Source organism: Salvelinus fontinalis, unplaced genomic scaffold, assembly GCF_029448725.1.
Source record: "Salvelinus fontinalis isolate EN_2023a unplaced genomic scaffold, ASM2944872v1 scaffold_1005, whole genome shotgun sequence".
NCBI classification, from domain to species: Eukaryota; Metazoa; Chordata; class Actinopteri; order Salmoniformes; family Salmonidae; genus Salvelinus; species Salvelinus fontinalis.
The window spans coordinates 22586-47557 of NW_026601214.1; the positions used below are offsets into that span (position 1 = coordinate 22586).

The 24972-nt window shown below is 42.6% G+C and overlaps 1 protein-coding gene and 1 long non-coding RNA gene across 4 annotated transcripts; one reads left to right on the plus strand and one right to left on the minus strand.

Moving 5' to 3' along the window:
• Positions 1 to 342: 342 nt before the first annotated feature.
• Positions 343 to 20543, plus strand: LOC129848133 (transport and Golgi organization protein 1 homolog). 3 transcript variants are annotated; one of them, XM_055915607.1, is made up of 24 exons: positions 343 to 1986; positions 2999 to 3132; positions 5282 to 5338; positions 5472 to 7635; positions 7914 to 7979; positions 8071 to 8204; positions 9600 to 9725; positions 9854 to 9875; positions 10012 to 10088; positions 10194 to 10271; positions 10401 to 10511; positions 10967 to 11038; positions 11155 to 11259; positions 11377 to 11493; positions 11678 to 11759; positions 12999 to 13089; positions 13167 to 13304; positions 13489 to 13681; positions 13871 to 13938; positions 14252 to 14340; positions 17984 to 18058; positions 18164 to 18210; positions 19240 to 19588; positions 19745 to 20543. In XM_055915607.1, the coding sequence occupies exons 3-24, from the start codon at positions 5321 to 5323 to the stop codon at positions 20002 to 20004; spliced, it is 4482 nt and encodes a 1493-aa protein (XP_055771582.1). In that variant the 5' UTR covers positions 343 to 1986; positions 2999 to 3132; positions 5282 to 5320; the 3' UTR covers positions 20005 to 20543. The 3 variants fall into 3 exon arrangements, 2 of the variants coding, with proteins under 2 accessions (XP_055771582.1, XP_055771583.1); XR_008758496.1 differs by lacking the exons at positions 19240 to 19588; positions 19745 to 20543 and adding an exon at positions 14742 to 14816 and having other exon boundaries at positions 18164 to 18178; XM_055915608.1 differs by lacking the exon at positions 5282 to 5338 and having other exon boundaries at positions 5563 to 7635.
• A 1077-nt stretch (positions 20544 to 21620) lies between these two features.
• Positions 21621 to 24762, minus strand: LOC129848135 (uncharacterized). The gene is made up of 2 exons (XR_008758498.1): positions 24564 to 24762; positions 21621 to 24357 (listed from the first exon to the last, which is right to left on the minus strand). It is a non-coding gene; the product is annotated as an uncharacterized LOC129848135 (long non-coding RNA).
• Positions 24763 to 24972: the final 210 nt, after the last annotated feature.

Below are 24972 nucleotides of genomic sequence, written 5' to 3' on the forward strand. Positions count from 1 at the left end.
AAAAGAAATGGAGCCACCAAAGAACCGTGCAGAGCTGGAAACAGTGCTTGGCATGGTCAACTACTTAGCCAAGTTCGCACCCAGCCTCTCCAATGCTAATGCACCCCTGCATCAACTGCTAAAGCAGTCCAGTGAGTTTCTCTGGGACAAGCAACACGACATTGCTTTCCAGAAATGTGAAAGACTTGATCACGAGAGAACCAGGAACAATCCTTGCCTACTACGACCCCGACAAAGAGCTCAGACTCCAAGTAGACGCATCGAAGTATGGACTAGGTGCAGTGCTACTGCAAGAAGGAAAGCCCATCGGCTACGCTTCCAAATCTCTCACAGATTGTGAAATCAACTACGCTCAAATTGAAAAGGAGGTCTATGCCATTCTGTTCGGATGTAAACGTTTCCATCAGTACGTATATGGACGACAAGTCATTGTGGAATCCGATATGTCTTGAACGACGCCCCTCAAACACCAAAGAGCCAATGTTACCTCACTGTATCCCAGACCGACCCTGGAAGGTCGTGGCAACCGATCTGTTCACCTGGAACAACAAGAACTACATCATAACAGTTGACTACTACAGCAGATACTTCGAACTCGACAAGCTTCACAGCACCACATCTGCAGCTGTGATACACAAGCTGAAAGCAGCCTTTGCCAGGCATGGCATTGTAGAGACTTTAATATCTGACAATGGGCCCTGTTACAAATCAAATGAGTTTGAATCCTTCACAAAAGCATGGGAGTTTACGCGTCACCACAAGCCCACATTACCCTCAAAGTAATGGCCTTGCTGAAAAATCAGTGCAGATTGCTAAATCACTCATGGATAAAGCAGACAAGAGAGACCCCTACCTCAGCCTCCTTGAATACCGCAACACTCCAGATGACAACTTAAAATCACCAGCCCAGCTGTTGATGAGCCGCAGACTTCGCTCAATCCTTCCCAGCACCAACCAGCAGCTACAACCTGAGGTCGTCAGCTACAAGGAAATGCATGAAAAACGTGCACAGAGACAACAACAACAAAAGCGATACTACGACAGGTCAGCTAGACCACTGCCACCACTGATCGACGGAGAGTCAGTTTTAATCCAGGAGCATGGCCTCTGGAAGCCAGCAGTCGTCATCCAGCCAGCTGACACTGAACGTTCATAGCACGTCCTCACCGCAGAAGGAGCAGTGTACCGCCGCAATCGTCGTCACCTACTGAACACAAAAGAACAACACACTGATGAGATGAACAGTTCCCCTGAAAGAGAACGTGATGGACTAAACACATACATCACAACATACACCATACTTACCTGCAACACCACAAGAGCTGTTGACTGACACAGAAGCATGCTCAGCATCATATCGCACAAGGTCAGGAAGAGAGGTCAAGCCCAGAGCTGTCCTAGAACTGTGAAATGTCAAAGGGTGTAGGCGGATCGCTGCCCTAAAAGAGTTCCACACTGTAAACTTGTTATTGAAAGTTCACTTGAAATGCTTTGGTATTGTATTTGTTTGAAATGTTAAGATGTATTTCTACTGTGAAAGCTGAGTTGCTGAGAATCCCTTGTTCGAAAAGTAACAGTATGTTGGACCATTGTTTCAGAGTCTATGTTGATTCAGTTGGTGTAGTATAAAATATAAATGGTTACTTACCTTGAGTTCAAACTGCAGAGCATGTTTTCAAAAGAAACGCTTAGAATATGTAAACATTTTTCTTTTGTTTTAAAAGAAGGGGGATGTAATATTCATATGTGTAAACATACTGAGTAATAATTGGATGCATTTTGCCGCCATATTATACTGTGCTATGATTGGTTAAGACCACCCAAATGGTTAGGTCATGGTCAGTTTGATGCTGGTTGGCGATACGTGAACATGCCAGTTATAGCTAGCTAAAAAAAGAGCTACGTTAAGAAATATCCTGTAGTACTGCATTTTATTATTTTGTACAAAGCGTGCAAAACAAGACAGTGCAGACGAGGAATGCAGTGGTAAGTACTTGGCGCTAAACTCAAGCGAACTTTCAGGATGCTTCCATCTTTCCATAACTAGCTAGCTTGACCGGCGTTGTCATTTCAAGGGGGTAAACTCGGCTAACCTAGCGCAACTGTCGTTAACGTTAGTTGTAAATACTGTAAAGAAACAGGCAGGGAGCAGGTCTCGAACCCTCGACCTTCTAGCCCGAAGTCCAGCGCGCTATCGACTGTGCCGCAAAAGCATGCTCGTGCAGATTTCCGCGCTTATAAACCCAGGGTCGTTACTCTGCCAATGCATATTAACCTAAGCTTGCTTAGTTGTAGTCGAAGCGAAGTCTCAGCCTGTGTTGGCTACTGCCTGACTAGTTGCCAAATTCTGGAACTATAATAACTGTGTTTTTGTAGTAACTACATTAGTAGCTTGCACCATGTAAACAAGCTTTTGGCCTATATATTTTCTTGAACCCAAAGGCAAAGCTACACAAGGGCCCATAGCTAATCCAAACTTGTGAACATTGACTAACTAACTACATGACAACTTGCCAATTGATCTGGCAGTCTTCTTAGTTAATTAACTAGCTAGCTACACACAATAATAGAGATGTGAGCTTAATTGTAATCAACTACTATAGTTACTTACTAAACTGACCATTAATATAGCACACTTCTGTGTTGGTTTAGGAAGCAAATTGCAAGATGGATTATAGGCCTGGTTAGCTATAAAGCTAGCTATTGTTGACATAAAATACTGGCATGTCATTAACCCCTCTGCTTGCAAGTTCTTCTCTTTTTACATCTACCCTATCAAGACAAAAACAATATTCTATTTAGCCTTAATGCTTGGCTTTCCTTTTGGATACTCTGGCTCTGTAAAAAGAGAAGCAGATAAAACAAGGCTTACTTTAGTGATGTGTATTGTATTCACGCCCTGATTGTGCATGGGGCACATAGGGAGGACGCTGAGGTAATGGGCTGGAATCTTTGGTAGGCGTGAAACAACTGATATTTGAATCATTCCTCTCCACAGTGCTCCTGTGCCGGGGCAAAGCTTTCAGCGATTTCACCGGACCAGACTGTCGGTTTCTGTCATTTAAAAAAGGAGAGACTATATATGTCTACTATAAACTCTCAGGCCAAAGGACAAATATATGTGCAGGGAGTGTAAGTATGAGTTACTATTAAATTACAGTACCTGTCAAAAGTTTGGACACACCTACTCATTCAAGGGTTTTACTTCACTATTATTCTACAATGTAGAAAATAGTAAAGACATCAACACTTTGGAAAACACATGGAATCATGTAGCAACCAAAAAAGTGTTAAACAAATCAAATATATTTTAGATTCTTCAAAGTCGCCACCCATTGTCTTGATGACTGCTTTGCACAGACTTGGCATTCTGTCAACCAGCTTCATGAGGTAGTCACCTGGAATGCATTTCAATTAACAGGTGTGCCTTATTAAAATGTTATTTGTGGAATTTATTTCCTTCTTAATGCGTTTGAGCCAGTTGTGTTGTGACAACAGTTCAGTCGCAAAAACCATCAAGCGCTATGATGAAACTGGCTCTTATGAGGACTGCCACACGAAAGGAAGACCCAGCGCTACCTCTGCTGTGAGTTAACTGCACCTCATATTGAAGCCCAAATAAATGCTTCACAGAGTTCAAGTAACAGACATAGCCCAACATCAACTGATCAGAGGAGACTGCGTGAATCAGGCCTTCATTGTTGAATTGCTGCAAAGAAACCGCTACTGAAGGACCCTAATAAGAAGAAGAGACTTGCTTGGGCCTAGACACACGAGCAATGGACATTAGACTGGTGGAAATCTGTCCTTTGATCTGATGAGTACAAATTTGAGAGTTTTGGTTCCAACCTTCGTGTCTTTCTGAGATGCAGAGTAGGTGAACGAATTATCTCCGCATGGGTGGTTCCCACCGTGAAGCATGGAAGAGGTGTGGGGGTGCTTTGCTGGTGACACTGTCTGTGATTTATTTAGAATTCAAGGCTCACTTAACTGGGATTCTGCAGTGATATGCCATCCCATGTGGTTTGTGCTTAGTGGGACAATTATTTGTTTTTCAGCAGGACAATGACCCAACACACCTCCAGGCTGTGTAAGGGCTTTTTGACCACATTCACCCGACCTCAACCCAATTGAGATGGTTTGGGATGAATTGGACCACAGAGTGAAGGAAAAGCAGCCATCAACAGCTCAACATATGTGGGAACTCCTTCAAGACTGTTGTAAAAGCATTCCTGTTTCAACAACACAACATGCATTTTGCTACACCCGCAATTACATCTGGTAAACACATGTATGTGACCAATAAAATTGGATTTGATTTGGGCTTCTTTGAAGAATATCAAATATATTTAGATATTTTTTTGTACACTTTTTAGGGTTTACTACATGATTCCATATGTGTTCTTTCATAGTTTTGATGTCTTCACTATTATTCTACAATGTAGAAAATAAAGAAAAACCCTTGAATGAGTAGGTGTGTCCAAACTCTTTACTGGTACTGTCACGATCGTGTTGACATGAATGAGAGGACCAAGGCGCAACATGACTTGAATACATCTTCTTTAATTATAACGACGAAGATGAACACGTAACACTTATACACACTAACAAAAAACAACAAACGATCGTGAAACTTAAAACGCAAGTGCACACACACACACACACACACACACACACACACACACACACACACACACACACACACACACACACACACACACACACACACACACACACACACACACACACACACACACACACACACACACACACACACACACACACACACACACACACACACACACACACACACACACACACACACACACACTACTTACGTTCGACATATACATATACAATGACCCACAAACAGCTGAAGCCTATGGCAGCCTTAAATATGGTTCCCAATTAGAGACAACAGAAACCAGCTGTCTCTAATTGAGAACCCATTCAGGCAACCATAGACTTTCCTAGAAAACTACACACACCCATAGACACAGCTAGATACATACACTCAACACAAACCCATACACTACAACCAACACCACCTCTACCATATAATACCCCAAACACACACATACCCCATGTCACACCCTGACCTAACTAAAATAATAAATAAAACAAATAATACTAAGGCCAGGGCGTGACAGGTACTGTATATGATAACATTGCGGTCTAGAAGGAATGTTGAAGCTTTTTCTGTTTTGTTAACATGTTTCATTCTCTGTTTTGTTTCCATTTCTTACAATGGGTTGGTAACCGCTTTGGTTACTTCAATAAGGACCAACTCGTAATCAATCACATATACACTGAAAAAGAAATGGAGATTCCTGCTGAGGTAAGTCAATAAATAGATGTAGGCCTAGTTCACTACTGCCAATGCATCATCGCTTAAAACATTGTCTGGAATGACTGAACTTCTTTCTGAAATAGGTAGTGTGACTCAAACAATGTTTTCTTTTTCTTTTCAGGAAACCGACATTGTTTGCTTTGAGACTGGACACGATAAGTTTGACAGTTATGACATTGATTCACTGTTAGGTTCCTCTTTATTGTTAACAGACAAGGAGGATTCTGTGCAAGTAACCACAGAGACTTTGTACCTAAACAAAAGTGCTGAGAGCACCACGGTGGAAGTGGATGAGCCTCCACCTGAAGTGACACTGTTCGAAAATTATAAGATTGATAGGGATGTACCTGAGGACATTGATAAGGTTGTAGAGGTTCCAGATAATGATGATCTGAGACATTTTGAGCCTTTAGAGTCCTCTTTGCCTCAGCCTGAAACTCTTGACACAAAGGGAGTGGAATCTAACACTGTACTTGAGACCACAGCTGAGAGGATCAAAGATTACCTTCAGAAAGATCAGCAGAGGACAGTGCCGTACAGTGTTGTTGAACCAGAGGAAGGTGAGATCAAAGAAACCCCCTCAGAACCTGAATCCAAAGATGATCCTGAGTTAGAAAATGCACCTGATGGTTTTTCAGAAGGCAGATCTATTCCTGAGTTAAACACCACACTAGGAATAACTTTTGATGCTGTCACTTCCAATGATAAGGACACTTGGAAGGTGACTCCATATGACGAGGAAAGTGACAAGACTGAATATCAGCAGGATGAGGAAAGTGATTATCATCTCAGGCAAACTCCATTGCTGGCTTTTCCTGAAGAAAGTTCTAATTTGGAACACGAGAACATTCCAGAATCTGATCAGACAGATGAGGAATACAGTCTATCAGAGGTACCTCATACACAGAAACAGGACTCCAAGGACAATAACCTGTGGTCTGCATTTGGTGATACCGTTTTTAACATTGTCAGTGGTGGGGAAAGAATAGCTTATGTTGCCGGTTCAGAGGAAGATGACGAGGAGGATGATGACGAAGGTGAGATTACACCAGAGGAGCCTCCCAAAATTGAAGAACCCAAGGAGTCATTTGGCTGTTCTACTTCCTCTGAGCTAATCTTTGAGGAACCTGCGGACTCTAATTTCAGTGAGGATGCTGTCAAAGTACCTGATGAGGATTCTCAGACGTTGCAGTTTGAGAATGAATCTGAAGAAGGTGACATCGAACCTTCAACACCTCCTGCTGATGAGGCGAGTCCCTTTGAACACACTGAGGCTTTAGCAGAGAATCTCACAGAAGATGACAGCCCAGTCCCTAAACAGCTCTCACAGACAGACATGCTCTCAGACTTTGATAGTAAAATGAACAAATCAGAGCAGAAACAAGCTGTTGAAGAACTCCCCATACAAAAAGAGGAGTCAATAGATTTCTCACAAGTAGAGAATACATTTAAACAGGGTGGTACAGAGCTTTTCAGACTATTTCGAGAACCATACCAGAAGGTCCCAGATCCAAGTAGAAACACAATGGTGAAAGAGAGCCATCAAGAACTCCCCATAGAGGAGGAGGATTCAATACACCTAGAGGGGGAAGAGATTGAGGAAGAGTTGCTAGAGGATGAAAATGCAGTATTATCTTCATCCAAAACTGAGCACACTGATGAAAATGACACAGAAAGTCTATCTGAATTTGGGTCAGAGCAACCCAATAATTATACACAAACCGATGTTGTATCCAGTGATGTGTTGGATGTGGTCCAACACGACGAGGCTATTGACATAGAACCTGAGGTGCATGAGACTGAAAATGGTGCTGAAAGCCACACACCCTCACTTAAAGATAAAGTTTTGGATCCCCTTCCAAACAAAGAGGCGGAATACAGTGACAATGTGTTGAGGCCGACACTATTGCGACACCGCTGCAAGGAGGAAGATATGGAGCGCCTCCTAAAGATTCTCGGTCCTCAGAACCTCTTTAGGTTGGAGTTCCTTTTTTTTGACCTGGAGCTGAAGGCTGCCCTGCTGTCCCAGACAAACGCCCGTGAGGACATTGAAAAGGTGCTGGAAGCCATTTTGGAAGCCTCTGAAACCCCAATCCTGGATGAGTTTGAGATGATGCTGGATGCCCATGAGAACGCTGAACAGCAGCAGGATGCTGGTGAGTTTGTTGAGGAAACTTCCATCTTGGAAGACTTCCAGGAATTGGTGTTCACCCTGCGTCAGAAGTACTCAACGGCCAGAAGCAGTGCTCCCATGGCAGTGGGCAGTCAACTACACCCTGACACAGGTAATAATGCTTTTTTTTCAGTTTATGTACAAGTCAGAGTATAGGAGGATTAAAACCTTTTGTTAAATAAATATTTGGAAAGTCTCATACATTGCTAATGACATGATAATAATGCCTGGAGATTTGGTTTGCAGAATAAGCTTTAAGAAATGCCCAAGAAGTACAACAAAGTAAATAGTAATCTGTTGACAGAACAAATACACTTCCTGAGAATGCCAGTTAGATTGCAATGCATGAACATTTACTCACTGTTTGAACCTCTCTGAATGTTTCAAAAGATGGGAATATGTCTGAAAATACCTTGGACATGGGACTTAGCGTAGACATGGATCACCCTCCCTCAGGTAGGTGTTCATTATACTTCCCTACTTTTGAAATTGTGGTTGAGATGTAAACTGTATGCATTAACCTAATTTGCTTGTGCTGTATTTCCAGGATCTCTGGAGTCACCTGCTGTCACTGATTTCCATGAAGATGAGCAGAGTGGTTCATCATTCGTATCAGTGCTAATTTTATCTGGTTGTCTCGTCACTCTGTTTTATGAGTATCTTGGAATACATGGTGTTATGGTAAGTTACTTCATGTATTTCTCTCTTGTGAATAGGCTTTCCTTCCTATTGTAATTGACTAATTGCCTGCATGTAGTGCTTAGGACTCAAGTATTCATACTTATTTTATTATTGCTGGGACAATGCATGTATCATTTTTATTTGGGTGGCGGCATTTGCCATGCTGACAGCGTTACCCAACCCTTCCCCTTTTTTCAACTGGTAGTTGAGTACAGCACCGTTTCCGTTAAATGAAACGTTCCAGAACGTAAAAACGTACTGAATGCAGCTCAGGTTCAGTGATCCTTTCCCATTTTTTAGTTGACTTGTTCGAGTGAGGTGTAGACTGAAGTTAAGTGTCCACAGCCGGTGTTTTGCTTATTTAGTGGGATATAAATGATACCCCCGCTCATTTTACCAGGCTTTGTGCGTTTTGCTTAGAAAGGAATCACGTTCAGAACTCTAAAAGGAGGCTAGTAGACATGTTGTTGGTTTACGCAAACGAGTTGCATTGCAAGTCACAAGCCAAACTAACTAGATAGCCAGCTCAACTGTCAAAGTAACGTACAGTAGCGATGGATTCGGAAGAAACAACCCTTTTACCCACTTTGCCCCTGATGACAGAATCTGATCAACTGTCTGTCTTGTACTGTCTTGTACTTCGATATGTAAGTAGTTGGCTACAATGTAGCTAGCTGGCTAGTCAAGTCTTAGGTCGCCACATGGCTGGCTAGCTAGGCTACATTGAAACTGAATCTTGTTGGCAACTTCATTTGCCTGTCCTCTTCCTCATTTAAAAAATGGCTCACTTTCCAGACTAGCAGTATCCGTTCTTCCTATATCTGGGACTCAGATCGAGAGGTGCCTTCAAGTTGTTGAATTTTGCTTTGACAGCTTCCCCTTACATAACTATCACTTGAGGTTACATTCCATAATCTTTTGCACTCTAAATCCACATAGGCCTAAAGCTTGTTAGTTAGATCCACTCTGTGGTGATTAATTTAGCCAATCCCTGAATTTCACTGAGCGACTGCGATGGAAGTTCTTAATTGTGCAAAGGTCCCCATGGTTGGACATTGGTAGGGCCCCAGTCCAATCCAATCCCCATTAATTACATAAGGTCAAGGCAAATCCTCTCTCTATTGATTTTGATCAACAACTAGGTTATAGGCTACGTCTATTTCTAAACCCACCTTGATTTGATCTGAAGATATGCCTCTGCATTGACTGAGAGGGTGCTCAGTGGGATAACCATTAGCCATGCTTGTAAACAGAACACTAGAATGCCTGATGGTTTAGTTCAATGTTTTTAACATCACTTATTTTCTTCTGTCATCTCAGCCCAGCTATTACCCAACTTATCTGCTAAGCCTGACATGTGCTGTAGTAACACTGATTGGACCTGTCTCTCCCCAGATGGTCACCAGCCTGCCAGAGCACTGGAAGCCAGGTCCAGACTTCTACGGCGTGTCCTGTGAACCCGTGCTGGTCACTGCAGGTGCCGGGGTCATCGGCTTCCTCTTCTGGAGGAGCATTCTATCTGTAAGTCGTTGTTGCACAGTTACTGCTTTCATAATTTCATAATCTGATTGCTTTATGTTATTCTATGATGTATTGTATGCTACCGTTGAGGAGGCTGTTTGCTGCCACTTTTCTTTTCCTTCTCACAGGTCAAAAGCAAGTCATATCTAAGTAAGTTCTTCTCTCTGGCTATTTAGGGTGCATAGTGAATCCTCATTCATATTGCTTACAGAATGCTGTTCTTGTCATGTGTAAACCATGCCTGATTTCATACTCTTGTCATGGTTTTTATTCGCTACTGAAAAAGAAATGGTGGACAGGATGAAAAAGCTTGAACAAGAGAAGAAGGAGATACTCCAAAAGGTCGCTGAACTGCAGCAACAGGTAAGTTGCAGAGACTTTTCACTGACTAAGATCCAGACTTTTGAGTTCAATGTGAATTAAGGTACATAATGTTTTGACAGTATATTTCTACTGGGTTCCCCTCAGGGCGAAGAACTTAAAGAAAAGCAAAAGCTGTCTGAAAAATCTGCCACTTTATCTCTGGAGAAGATCCAGGAATTGGAGGTGAGTCTCTAAGAAATATTATCTTGATCACATGTCATTGTCATGCTGACAATTATTAGATTTTTTTATTATTTTTTTCTTCTCCATAGTGTTTAAATTGACTAAGCATTTTCTTTTTCTATCCAATAGAATATTGTGCCAGAGATGGAGAGACAAAATGAGCGCCTGGACGAGGAAAATAACTTACACGCCATATCCTTTGACAAAGAGCGGGCCAATACTGCGAAACATGAAGATATGGTGAGTAGTATTGGGCGATTTAGCTGTAATTAAAATGTTTCAGAACAACCAATTCTCTGACGTCGGTTTAATTATTTGAATTCCATTAAGTTAGTTTATTATGTGAGCTCAATGTGCCGTTTCTCTAGAGAGAAATCAAATCAAGCACATACTTCGGGACGTTGTAGTTTTCAACAGGAGAATAAATATTCAACATAGTTTAGTGGAGAAAATGTGGTAATTGACTAAAATGACCACAATCCATTGCACCTACAGCTGCATGGACTTGCGCGGGCAGACAGAGAGGAAGGGACAGCCTGCAAATGAGAGAGAGACACCCTAGAGAGCAGTTGCTTTCGTGATGTAGACAGCATAGGCAGCTACTATTAGCCAGCTACTATCCTAAATAGGATGGCTCGTTGATGAGGACAAAGAAAGATGGTTGTCATTATGCTTATCATTATCTTTGCCCATAGATGTCCGAAATGGACAAAACCATTGAGAAGTTGAAGCGCAGCAAGAAGAAGACCCAGGATGCACTCTCGAAGGTATAGGTCATATAAGTGAACATGCCCAATGAAAATATGTCAAATATATTAACATTGCAACAATCAAATGTAAAGTGTTTATTTCCTTTTCATTATCCTTATCATTGAATCTGTAGTCTACCATTTTGATGGATGAAGCCAAACTCCGCGAAGATGCCCGGAATGTCCAGGTCCAGGTTCTGGAGAAGGATTTTGCCACCCTGAAGGAGGAGAACCTCTCGGTGAGTACCAATATGGAACAACGATTCACACTTTAAGCCTCATGACATTGTTTAGGACTCATTGGCCATGCAGGGCCTGCATTGCACCGTCCTGATGACCTAAGTCCCTTGTTACAGCTGCACCATGCTGCCAAGTTGTGGGAGGAGAAGAACAGGGAGACAAGCGAGCAGATCAAAGTCTACCAGAAGTCCCAGAAAGACCTGGAGGATTCCCTCCTTCAGAAGGCCCACAACGTAGAGTTTTTTTTTTACACGTTACGATATTGTTACACACATCAATTCCTGTTCACACCTTCTCAAATGCACCCTGATGACAAAGAAACATGTCACCTGTATTATGTTCCAAAAAAATACTTCTTGACTGATTCCAGGGGAAAAGTGTAATGTATCAATTGGTGGTTCTCAATCTCTCTGGCAGGTTCTATCTGACCTGCTAGGAGACCTGGAGGCCTGCGATGACCTGAAAGGTGGAGTTGTTGCTAACGGGGTAGCCTCTAACGGTAAGTCACCTGACACGGTGTCCTAATCAGAGGAGGCTGGTGGGAGGAGCTATAGGAGGACGGGCTCCTTGTAATGGCTGGAATGGAACCAAATACATGGAAACAGTGTGCTTGACTCCGTTCCATTTATGCCATTATAGTGAGCCAGTCCTTCTATAGCTCCTCCCACCAGCCTTCTCTGATTAGGATACTGTCATGTGATTTGGTCTTATGTAGCAACATTTGAAATTGTGTTTTTTTTACATTGGATTAAAGTAGAGACTCGGAGCATCAAAATGGTATATCATACACTACAGTTGAGGAACAATGGGGAAGTAATTCTGCTTTGAAAGTTGATAAACTTGCTGGAGAGCTCTTCTTTGTCTATACCATTCAGCATTGTTCACACATATTGTTAGCTAGCTAACAATATGCTTTATTTTGCAATGAGAAAACGACTTTCTGACAAAATTAGAAACTTATATCTGAAAATGGTTTCCCTTAGTTTGAAGATGTATTCAGGAGACAGGTGTTTTATACAACAGCCTTCTATGTGTTCTATTTTCGACTGCCTCTGCATATTTGCAATCAAACCACAGAATTTTCTCCATCTCCTTAGCTATCATACTCTGCTTCCAGCGGACAGTCCACTGATTTCAAAACTTGGGTCTCCTGAAAGTGGAGAGCATCTTTCAAAAAAGCTGCGTTAGAAAGGGTTACTTACACGTACTGAGAAGCTCATGTTATAGACAGAAGCGTGCTACATGGCAGACCAATCCGAACTCGTTTCATGGCGCGTCCAGCTCATCCATTATCTCAGCCAATCATGGCTAGAGGGAAGGTTCCTTCCTTTTTCCGTGGCTAAACTAACTCTGCTCATAGTTTACCATTTTTATTCGTATTTACGGATGGCATACAAGTTTGTTATTAAGGCACATGGAAGTTCACGTACCAGAAGGCATTTTGCCCCCCAAAACACATTTTGATAGTTCTACATTCAAATGCCTCTCCTGTGAAGTATTGACGCGCGACATACGCCTACTTTCCTGAAACGTGTCACTGTGTTTACAATGATTTGTTTCAGACAAGCAGACCATCATCCAAAACCGCCATAAGCAAATGATGGATGTCTCTCGGGTAAGAATGAGTTCTTTCTTAAACGGACCCAGATTTCTGTGTACCTGAAGGCAGGTTAAGCTTGTCCTCAGAACCAAGAAGGGTGTCAACTCTTCCACTAACTGTTGGAAGAATTCTCCACAGGTCCAGACCACTCTGTCTGCTGTGGAGGAAGAGCGCGATCGCTTCATGACAAAGCTGCTGAACGAAGAGAAGTCCAGGAAAGAGCTGGAAGGTATGTCCCAGCAACTAGAATTTGATATGCATCACTGCCTTTTCTCTCTCAACACTATCAACTTGTTTTCACCACAGAGCAATTTCAGAACTAGAGCATGACATCTTGTTGGTGAAAAGTGACAAGAACCACCTGGAGAACCAGTACAAGACCCTGCAGCAGAAGAATGACATCATGACAGAGATGTACCAGCAGAAGGAGAACGCTTTGCAGCAGTAAGTGGAATCAGAAGCAGTGCAGTTCATGTGTTAATACCATAGTAGGGTTTGTTCTCCATGGTTCCACAGCATGTAAGAAAAAACATTTTTCCTTGTCTTTTACTGTATTCTTTTACTGTGAGGTTTGAGGTTTTCAAATGGTCTTTAAATAGTTTGATCTAATTTGTGTGTCGCCTTACAGGAAGTTGACCAAGGAGGAGTTTGAGCGCCCCAACAAGGAAGACCGGCTGACGGAGATGGACGGCAAGGCCCTAGAGGAGGAGGTCAAGGTGTGTAGGCAGCGCGTTAAGGAGATCCAGGACGAGCTGAAATGGACCGAGAAGTTCTACAAAGCTCAGATCATTGAGCAGGAGCAGAAATCTCACGAGAACTGGGTTTGTACAATACAACTTTATTAGTCCATTTGTTAAAGAAACAACAAATGTCTCATATCTCAACCCCCATCGATGGCACATACATTAGGATCAGGACATTTTTTTTTTGAGTCTTCTGTTTGGCCAGTCATTTGTAAGGTGAATTTTGTCCAAAACGGGAGATTTTAAATGTCTCTTCTTTCTCTCTAGGTGATTGCACGCGCCGCAGAGCGAGCTCTGTTCGACGAGAAGAAGGAAACAACTAACATTCGTAACTTGTGAGTGCAACACTAATACAACAGACTCAATTGGGCTATACCAAAGCAGGGCTCACCTATTGCTCACTCAAAATGGAGACAGGCAGATCCTTTCATTTGGTTTATTTTTGGTCAATCTCACATTTACTTTTTGAATTAGTCATTATAGTAAAGTAAAAAGAGGGACATTGTGAACCAAAGGTTGCACTGCCAAGTCGAAGGGCCACAAATGCAAGTGTTTTGGTCACAGTTTTGCAATGCAGTAAGCTGTATTAGTCTAGATTTGGAGGTACAGTATTGAGAATCTAAATGCCTGTTCTCTTTTTCACCCTAGACTGACTGACATGTCCAGCAAGCTGAAGGAGCTCTGTAGGCCTCTGTTCAAGCCCACCCCTGGGATGGCTCCCATGCCTCTCCGACGAGGTAAGAACCAATCCTCAGTTCACGTTATTTAGTACTGGCACGTCTGGGGTGCATTCAGTAAGGCAAAATCGTCAGAACATAACTTGCAGGTAGAAATGAAATGAATAGGGCTGATATGACTCTATTCTTGAGGACAGAGAATCATATTTCTATCTGAACGTTCTGTAACGTTCCTGACCATTTCTATTGTCTTGTCGGTTGGATATCATCTGTGACTGCGTTTCAAATTAGATCTTGGACTTTTTGACTGTCTGATACCTCATCTGCTGTTTGATGTCCACCCTCTGAAATGCATGTTTTCCTGGGGTTTTGATTTGAATTCCTTGTAGCTGGTCCAATGTGGAGAGACTGAGAGTGGTATTTGGCTGAGTGTTTTGTTGTTAAATGGTTTTGCTAAACAGGTGATTCGTACAGGCCCTGTAAGAAGTTCACAGGTGCCCCCCCTCCCCCTGTGGGGTGAAGGAACAAGCCCTACCGTGAGTCTCCTGAACCCACGCCCCGGACAGCCTTGGCCCTGATTGGCCGAGCAGTACCATCCCTCAGCCAATGAACCATCCCCCCCTTGTACACCCTTGTTTGCCCTGACTCCCCGCTTCTTTTTCACCTCTCCCTTTTCCCTGTCTTTACCTCCGCTGTGGTGTTTCAATAATTGACCTTATTTTTCTTCCTACTGTTCTCATCCTGCTCCTAGTTGGTACCCATTTGACCTTTTCCTCTTCCTAATGTTTGTCTTCTAATTACGTCCTCTCTGATTTTCGAAGACATTCTTTCCTGTCTCTTTCACTGCCATCTTTTCTCCCTCTACTGCCATATCCATCTTTCTCACCTGTGTTTGCATTTCCAGACGATCCAGAATGTTCCCATGTCTTCGTTTGCTTTCACAATTTGGAATAACCGCTTTTGCATCCCTCTTGCTCTTTCAGTACTATGGTGGTGTTTTTGTTGTGTTCAGCTGTTGTGAGATCATATGTGTGTGGCAACTCGTTAGGTTACTAAAGCTTCAGCCTTTGCTTTCCCTTGTGTTATTACTGCATTCCATACATTTGTATATATATATATATTTAAAATATACACTACCGTTCAAAAGTTTGGAGTCACTTAGAAATGTCCTTGTTTTTGAAAGAAAAGCATTTATTTTTCAAATTGATCAGAAATACAGTGTAAACATTAATGTGTAAATGACTATTGTAGCTGGAAACGGCTTTTATATTTTACATGTTATTTTTTAAATGGAATATCTACATGGGCGTACAGAGGCCTATTATCAGCAACCATCACTCCTGTGTTCCAATGGCACGCTGTGTTAGCTAATGCAAGTGTATAATTTTAAAAGGCTAATTGATCTTTAGAAAACCCTTTTGCAAGTATGTTACCACAGTTGAAAACTGTCCTGATATATAATTGGCCTCCTTTTAGGCTAGTTGAGTATCTGGAGTATCAGCATTTGTGGGTTTGATTACAGGCTCAAAATGGACAGAAACAAAGCACTTTCTTCTGAACCTCGTCAGTCTATTCTTGTTCTGAGAAATGAAGGCTATTCCTTGTGAGAAATTGTCAAGACACTGAATATCTCGCACAACGCTGTGTACTACTCTCTTCAGAAAACAGCGCAAACTGGCTCTAACCAGAATAGAAAGAGGAGTGGGAGGCCCCGGTTCACAACTGAGCAAGAGGATAAGTACATTAGTGTCTAGTTTGAGAAACAGACGCCTCACACGTTGAGGAACTGGCAACTTCATTAAATAGTACCCGCAAAACACCAGTCTCAACGTCAACAGTGAAGAGGCGACTCCGGGATGCTGGCCTTTCAGAAGAAAAGTCTTTGTTTCTGGCCATTTTGAGCCTGTAATCGAACCACGCAGCCGTTATACTGCTCAGAAAGGAGACACGTTCTGTCTCCTAGAGATGAACGTAATCCTAACCGACTTGCCAAAACTATAGTTTGTAAACAAGAAATTTGTGGAGTGGTTGAAAAACGAGTTTTAATGACTCCAACCTAACTGTATGTAAACCTCCGACTTCAACTGTATATACACATACACACAGTACCAGTCAGAAGTTTGGACACACCTACTCATTCTAGGGTTTTTCTTTATTTTTACTATTTTCTACATTGTAGAATCATAGTGAAGACATCAAAACTATGAAACAACACATATTGAATCATGTAATAACCAAAAGTGTTAAACAAATCAAAATATATTTGAGATTCTTTAAAGTAGCCACCCTTTGACTTGATGACAGCTTTGCACACTCTTGGCATTCTCTCAACCAGCTTCACCTGAAATGCTTTTCCAACAGTCTTGAAGGAGTTCCCACATGCTGTGCTCTTGTTTGCTGCTTTTCCTACACTCTGGGGTCCAACTCATCCCAAACCATCTCAATTGGGTTGAGGTCGGGTGATTGTGGAGGCCAGGCCATCTGATGCAGCACTCATCACTCTCCTTGGTCAAATAACCCTCACACAGCCTGGATGTGTGTTGGGTCATTGTCCTGTTGAAAAACAAATGATAGTCCCACTAAGCGCAAACCAGATGGGATGGCGTATCACTGCAGAATGCTATGGTAGCCATGCTGGTTAAGTGTCCCTTGAATTCTAAATAAATCACAGTGTCACCAGCAAAGCACCATCACACCACACCACCTCCATGCTCCACGGTGGGACCACACATATGGAGATCATTCATTCACCTACTCTGCGTCTCAGAAAGACACAAAGCTTGGAACCAAAACTCTCAAATTTGTACTCTTCAGACCAAAGGACAGATTTCCGTCAGTCTCATCTCCATTGCTCTTGTTTATTGGCCCAAGCAAGTCTCTTCTTATGGGGGTCCTTTTAGTAGTGCTTTCTTTGCAGCAATTCAACCATGAAGGCCTGATTCACGTGGTCTCCTCTGAACAGTTGATGTTGAGATGTGTCTGTTACTTGAACTCTGAAGCATTTATTGGGACTGGTAACTCTAATGAACTTATCCTCTGCAGCAGAGGTCTTTCCTGTGGCGTTTCTCATGAGAGCCAGTTTCATCATAGAGCTTGATGGTTTTTGCGACTGCACTTAAAGAAACTTTAAAAGTTCTTGAAATTTTCCAGATTGACTGATCTTCATGTCTTAAAGTAATGGACTGTCGTTTCTTTTTGCTTCTTTGAGCTGTTCTTGCCATAATATGGACTTAGCCCTATTTGGTAAAAGACCATCTTCTTTATACCACCCCTACCTTGTCACAACACAACTGATTGGCTCAAACGCATTAAGAAGCAAAGAAATTCCACAAATTTAACTTTTAACAAGCTTAGTTGAAATGCATTCCAGGTGACTACCTCATGAAGCTGGTTGAGAGAATGCCAAAAGTGTGCAAAGCTGTCATCAAGGCAAAGGGTGGCTTCTTTGAAGAATCTCAAATATTCTGATACTGGTACTTCTAGTTCTGGAAGAATAATATCCTACCATGACATGACCAAACATTTTCCTCGGACTGCAAATAGACCAGACTTTGCTATAAATAGATGGTAGCATGAACCAGTAACGTGGTCTAGAGTCAGGTGCCTAATGACAACCAGGAGAGCCAAGGTTAGCATTCTAGAAGATTTGGGAATATTGCAGTGTTTTACGTTGATGTATCACCGTGTATTTATTGTCCGACAGGACCACGACCTCACTCTGACCCTCACGGCCGCCGTTACTCTCCGTACCACAAACACCCAGTGGCTGCTAGACCTGGTAGGGATTGTATTTTTTGTCAATGATGATTGATGTGGTATTATTCCCTAATCGAGCCCTTATCCTATATCTCCTCTAATCATTCTTCCCTTTGTTCCTCCACAGACACCATGGCCCCACGCACATCTTCACCAAGCAATCTGGGCAGCTCGGTAAGTTTCAGTCAATTTGAGACGATGTGCATCTCTCCCCCCTGTTCCTCCATCATGTGGGTGTGTTTGCACTAAACAGACCGCTCCACTAGAGTCACAGGCTGAGGCCCAGGCCTCCACAGAGAACCCAGAGGCAGTGAGTATTATGTTCGAGGCAGCGGTGGCAGGGATGCGGATGTGTGTGTGAGCATGCTTACCCCAGCCGTGGATCAGTGGCTGGAGTGGCAGTCAGCTGGGTAGTGGCGTCACAGGGTTGTCAGACTTAACATTGCTGGCTGGATTCTGACATGCGTGGTTGCTTGTTTTAAGGCGCTTACAGACGGGCTGTGGTAAACTGAACATTTCTGCCTACCGTGTGTAGATGCCAGCGGTCCCGGTTGTTGTCAGCTCGGCGGTTGTGATTAAAACATTGGTTGGTTGGTTGGTTGGTTGGAGAGAAGAACTCTGCTCATTGGTCAACCATGCATATTTTGAAGCCTTGAGCGTAGAGCCAGCGCCGCCGCTCACTGGAGTGGGTACCACGAATGGCGCCACTTGCGAAACTGCTTGCGTTTTGCCGCCCTACTCCCATTGAAGTCTGAAGACCTTTGCCGCTTCCCGTGGTCCGTCTGTAAGCTCCTTTTATATTTCCCCTATATTACAACACCCTCCCTCTGACCCCCATTGAATGAATTGGTGACACTGTTCTACAAAACCATAACTTCAGCACAACTACATGATGGATATCTCAAATGTGTTATCATTTAAAGCTGTGTGTGTTTGAGGTTAATGCTTTGTGGAAACGGTCCTGATTCTGAATCAGTGTCTGGAACTTGGTCGTGTGATTCTTGTGGGACTGTGTAACTTGACTTATTATTGTGGGATATTGTTGTCTTTCTCACCAGTGCATAATTGTTTGTTTTGTTCTAACCTAACCAAACTGTTTGAATCAGATGAAAGGGTCTCTCATTGTTGGTGCCAGCAGCAGGGCTACAAGCACAATGGACCTATTGCTATTCTTTGTTTTAATATTTTTTTGTGTTCCTCCAGAACTCTCGACCTCAGGGTCCTGGCTCCCTGCTGGTCTCTCCCATCAGCTCCCCCCTCAACTCAAGCCTCAGACCAGTCATCAGCCATCCCTCCGGACTCTGCCACCGTCCTCTTCCCGGACCCCACCACATCCCTCCTCCCCCACCCTTCATGCCTCCCGTGTACCGACCAGTCAACGGACACTCAGGCATGATGCCTCCTGGACCCCCACCACCTAACGGACACCCGCCTGGTCCAATGATACCACCCGGACATCGGCCTCCACCTCCTGGTGCTTACGGTCCCTCTTCCCCACACAACCGGTACCTTCCTCCACCTTCTCACTATGGACCGGTGCCTCCTCCATTCGGTAGGTGGTGAATTCTGGCCGCCAGCTTTTATCTCAAGTTGAGTCTTTGCTATTAGTATTTCAGTTGTGGTTAGCAATGCTATTGTTATGTTGGTACTACAGTGTTATATTTGTATGTTCATTTTTCCTTCTACCCTCCTATGGCCCGACCCATAGGACCCCCACATACCTACGTGCACTATGGACCACTTGATCACTTCATCCCACTCCGACACCTGCCCCCTGGGGTGGCCCCATTCCCTCCTCATGTCGGCCCCAAAGACTTCCCTGTGCAGCCACAGGTCCCACATGGCCATGACTCTTCAGTGGGCCCCCAGCCCGGCGCTGGCCCCCAGGGCCAGGGGCAAGACTACAGCTCCCAGCAGGCAACAGCTGCCCCCCAGGACTCAGTCAGCTCTGCCATGGCAGAGCCTTAGACACCTACCAACCGTTAACGACCTGGCTACATTTAATCAACCACGATTCATCTCTTTATTTTTTCCTTTTTGTTTTTAATTGGCTGAAAATAAATATCATATGATATACTTGGAAACAACAGAAGTATCTAAAAAGTTAGTGTTCCTATTAAAGCATCAGAAAATCAATGTCGTATGTTTCGTGTCTGAAATGTAATAATGACTTGAAGAGGAGTAGAACTGAGGCTTGTTACTCTGCAAGTCCTATTGTGCAATAACATTTCTATTGAATGACTGAGGATTTTACGTTTTTGAAAGGGTATTATGTTGATTTTGTATTAATTTCACAATGTTATCATGGTTTCCTGTGGAAATTATTCAAAATAAATGGACCCCAAGCTTTTGGGTTGCTTGATCGATCATTTCAGAAGTACCATATTATCTTAACTCTTCCCCAAACTCTCTTCAGAATGAACTGAAAAGGAAAGTTGTGTAAGTTGAAAGTCAAAGATGTATTTGCTGTTCTTAGGATATTTTATTAATAAAACTGGTAAAAGGTACTGCAGTTATCTATTGTTCATATGAAGCATATGACAACTTTTGTGATCCATTTTAGTTTGAAAGGAAATGTCTGACAGTGCATTTTGTTTTGTATGGGTAGCTGTATTACATGTGAAAAGCCAGTAATCACCCACTAACTGAACACCTGTCATATGACCTTCACATTTGTTTCTTTTTTTGTTCTTATGTTACATCAGGGATGCATCACATTTATCTATTTTCAATAAAAAGAAAATAACAAAAAATGTTGCCCGTGACTAAAGACTATTTGCATTAAATGTTTATCATTGCATGCTTTGGTTAGAAATGTTTTACTCTCTGTAGGTCCCAGAACGTTTCTTTGTACCCACCGACAATATTTACCACTACCAAAACACCTGAGTGATTATTGGCATATCTGTAATGTTATGATGTACACTGTTATCGAGGCTGTCAAATGACTGTGTAGTGGGGCTCTGCTCTGCCTGTCACCAACATACTGTACACTGAAAGTGGTGCTGAGTGAATGACACAGGGAAAAGTAAGGGCATACAAGGGATTGATGAGTCTTATGCTATAGTCCAGGATTTCCCAAACTCAGTCCTTTTGCCCTAGCACTACAGTTGATTCTATTAATCAACTCATCAAGTTTAGATTATTTGAATCAGCTGTGCTGTGCTAGGGCAAAAACCAAAATGTGCACCCGGAGGGGGGGGGGGGGGCGGCACGACCGAGTTTGCGAAACCCTGCTCTAGTCTACAGTAACCCAACACTTGAATTTGCTCTCTTTGTACATGCTAACAATAACTGCTACAGTAATACCCATCTGTTTATTCCTGATTTAAGTGGGTAATTCTGGTAATTACTATGGGCACTCCTGCAAAGCCTTCACTAGTCTTACGCGGCAGTGGCTATGTTAGTGAGAATCAAATATGTGATTCATTATGACTAACTGATCTACAAATAATGAGTCGTTTATTTTATGATGCAAGGTCATTTATATATCAGTCAGCAGTCACCTGCAATGTCAAACAAGCCCAGTGAAAATTTGACATGTTAGGTTTCGCTCCTTTAGTAAGTGTAAAGAAGGACCACTATTCAAACAGCATTTTGTTTATTAAAAATGAAAGCAGTGTAAATTGTCAGTCCAATGATAAATGTTCATTTTATCACAACCTGTTACCAAAAGCACAACACTGTATTGACAATCGTCAACCCTGTCGTACAGCACACACAATAATATGCACTGATTAGTGTCTCTTAATGCCGTGTTCAAAACAACTGGGAACTCAGAAATATCCGACTTCGGTGTGTTCAAGACAACCGGGAACTCTGAAAAAAACAAGCTCCGACTGGGAGAAATCTTTTAAGTCATCCAACTCGGAATTCCACGTCGGGAACTCTGGCACCTTTCTAGAGCTCTGACTTTTCGACCCGATGATCACTGACGTCATGATTTGACCAAATTCTTTTCAGAGTTCCCAGTTGTCTTGAAAGCACCATAAGTGTATTCAGTTAGTGCCATTACAAAAAAAAAAAATAATAATAAAAAGGAGACAATGTTTTAATAGTGGTTAGCCAGTGTGGCCTTGATGGGAACAGCATTCAAAACAAAGGTAAAAGTCAACTTCAGTTACATGCAGCATCCTTTTCAACTCCCTTTATAACGGGACCTGCACGAGCACCTACACCAAAAAACTACAGTAAGCCAATGTAACGCTACCATGCTAACTAGCATTAGCAACATTTTAAAGACTAAAGGCTACGTTGCTCTGAAGAAACAAAGTTGTTCCTAGTTAAGAACGCATATGGTTTGTTTCATAACGTACTGTAGGGGACAGTGACTGGCGGTCTCCCTGTGGATGGATGGAGATTATTACAGTGATTTTAGCCGAACTGCAGGGGCACATCTTACAGAACCAGGATACCAGCTTGTCCTGGGTTGGTGTTGGCTTGGAGCAACAGCAGGGTCTTATTCACTAGACACCAAACCGAAGAAAACGGACCGAAACAGGGAGGGTACTGACCTGAATTTGTCCAATAAGAAACGTCTGTTTTTCCGTTGCATAACGTTTTGCTACAGTGTGCAGTAATGAACGTTTTTAGACGCTGCCCCAACATGTTGAAGATACTAAACACACTTGACTTGGGTGCGGTGTTTATTTAATAATAGTATGTATCGGTCTATATCAGAGATGGTCTTCACGTCAACATAACATATACGATCTAAAACATTTAAGCATGTTCCTAAGTCCTGTCGTTCATTACAGCTGAAATAAGCTGTTTTTCTTCTGAACTAGTTTTAGTTTGAAGTTTTACCTACTGTTAGGTATTGTAACTTGACCTCATGCTATAGATGCAGTACCGGTCAAGGGTTGGGACACACCTACTCATTCTAGGGTTTTTCTTTGTTTTGATGATTGTCTACGTTGTAGAATAATAGTGAAGACATAAACTATGAAATCATGTAGTAACCAAACAAGTGTTAATCAAATCTAAATATAATTTATATTTGAGATTCTTCAAAGTAGGTCCCGTGTGGCTCAGTTGGTAGAGCATGGCGCTTGCAACGCCAGGGTTGTGGGTTCAATTCCCACGGGGGACCAGGGTTCAATTCCCATGGGGGGACCAGGATGAATATGTATGAACTTTCCAATTTGTAAGTCGCTCTGGATAAGAGCGTCTGCTAAATGACTTAAATGTAAATGTAGGATGACATCATAGCATCTCAGAATCATTTTTGAATGCTAAAAAATATGCATCCTTCCTCCCATCCTTGAAATAATCACACATCTAATGTGATAGATTAAAGCAAATATCCCAATATATTACTTTTACCTATTAAATAACGCCAGATCAGTGATAAGGATGTAAGTAAATGAACAGGGCAGTTATATATTTTCACTGTGGCAGTGTCAGCACCAGGATATGACATCATCAATAGACCGCTTGAGCACCTATGATCATGTTGATTCTCTTTCATCCCCAAAGGGAAAGGCAGAGGAAGACTAAAGACGAGGCTGGTTGTTTGACATACAGTACCAATTGCTAACTCAACTCTTCTTTTCCATTGAGCATCATGCAGAGAGGAGAAAAAAAGTGATCGCTAATTGGCACCAGAGGGGTCAAATACTGCGTTTTGTAACCAAGTGGGAATTTACCATTTGAAAGGCCCTCCAACTGGTAATTACTAGTGGGAAACTCATACATCATCCTGAGCTCCCACTTCTCCCACATGCTGACCTCTGACGTCACCTAATTAGGAAATTACCTGGATAACAGCATTTTTTTGCAATTAAATGCAACAAAACATTATTTATAAAAAGCAATCTATTAATATGTTTTTTAACACTCATTTGTTTACCAGCATGATAGCTTTTAGTTTATGGTTTAGGCAGCTTGTTGGCCATTAGCCAAATGATCTTTTCTCAACAAGTTGAATGCATCCAACTGGTATTTACGACTTCACAACTGGTAAATTCCCACCTCCCACTGGGTTACGAAGCAGCATTATACAGTAGTGTGCTGTCACCGCTGTAGTTAATATGTGTCATCCAGGGCCGTCCTATCACAGAGTTGAGGTTGTGGCATTTGGGCCTGCTGGGTTTAGTATTGTTGATGTGAGTGGAGGCGGATAGGGAGTCGCTACACCAAACTTTACTGGATGTCTGATGACTACAGTGGAATTCTGTGGCGCTGCTGCTTTCTTGATGTGCTCTACTCTGTGACCTCGGTTATTAATCTTTGTGCAACGTCTGGTGGAGGTGGAGATAGAGTGGCTTCTTGGTCAGGAGCTGGAGCTTCTTCCTCTTGAAGTCAGTAGGCTTCTTGTACCTGCCGTCCGATAGCATAAATAAGTGATTCATTCAAACGGTATACTCAAAGGGCAGACTGAACCAGAACCCCCCCACCCCCACCAAAAATAGCTAAAATCTGAGATTCTCAAAATAAATAGTTATTTAATTTATTTTCATCTTAAAATAAAATAGTGAGTACATTTAAAGAAAGTTAATCTGGAAAACACAAAATGTGTCACTCACAACTCGATCACAATGGGACCAGGTTTGATCTCATCCATTTCCATGAAGGCAAAACATTTTGTGCTTGTAAACCCCTTCTTGGGTTTATAGTGCTTGAACTCAGAGAAAATAGCTGCCCCCGGAACATGAACAAAATTCAGGATTAACAATTGTCTGCCCAATCCCTCTGCAAGGATTTGAACATAAACTGACACTGTATTAGCTTAACCCTCCCGTTGTCTCGGCGGGTCAGAGCGACCCCGGGCAGTTCCGAGTTGATTGCCCGTGTCTGTGTGTGGGTCGGAGTGACCCCGGCAGCCTTAGCAAGGTGTATGTTGTAACCCTCCTGCCCCTGTGTGGGCGGGGTCATAGTGACGTCAGAGGGGTCAGAGTGACCCCGGCGGCGTTAGCAAGGTGTATGTTGTAACCC

What these genes read in the sequence shown, in the direction of transcription:
- LOC129848133 (XM_055915607.1), top strand. An exon ending in CAAAAGCAAGTCATATCTAA is followed by an intron (nt 9,876 to 10,011) that starts GTAAGTTCTTCT and finishes CTACTGAAAAAG; the next exon opens with AAATGGTGGACAGGATGAAA. An exon ending in GTCCAGGAAAGAGCTGGAAG is followed by an intron (nt 13,090 to 13,166) that starts GTATGTCCCAGC and finishes TTTTCACCACAG; the next exon opens with AGCAATTTCAGAACTAGAGC.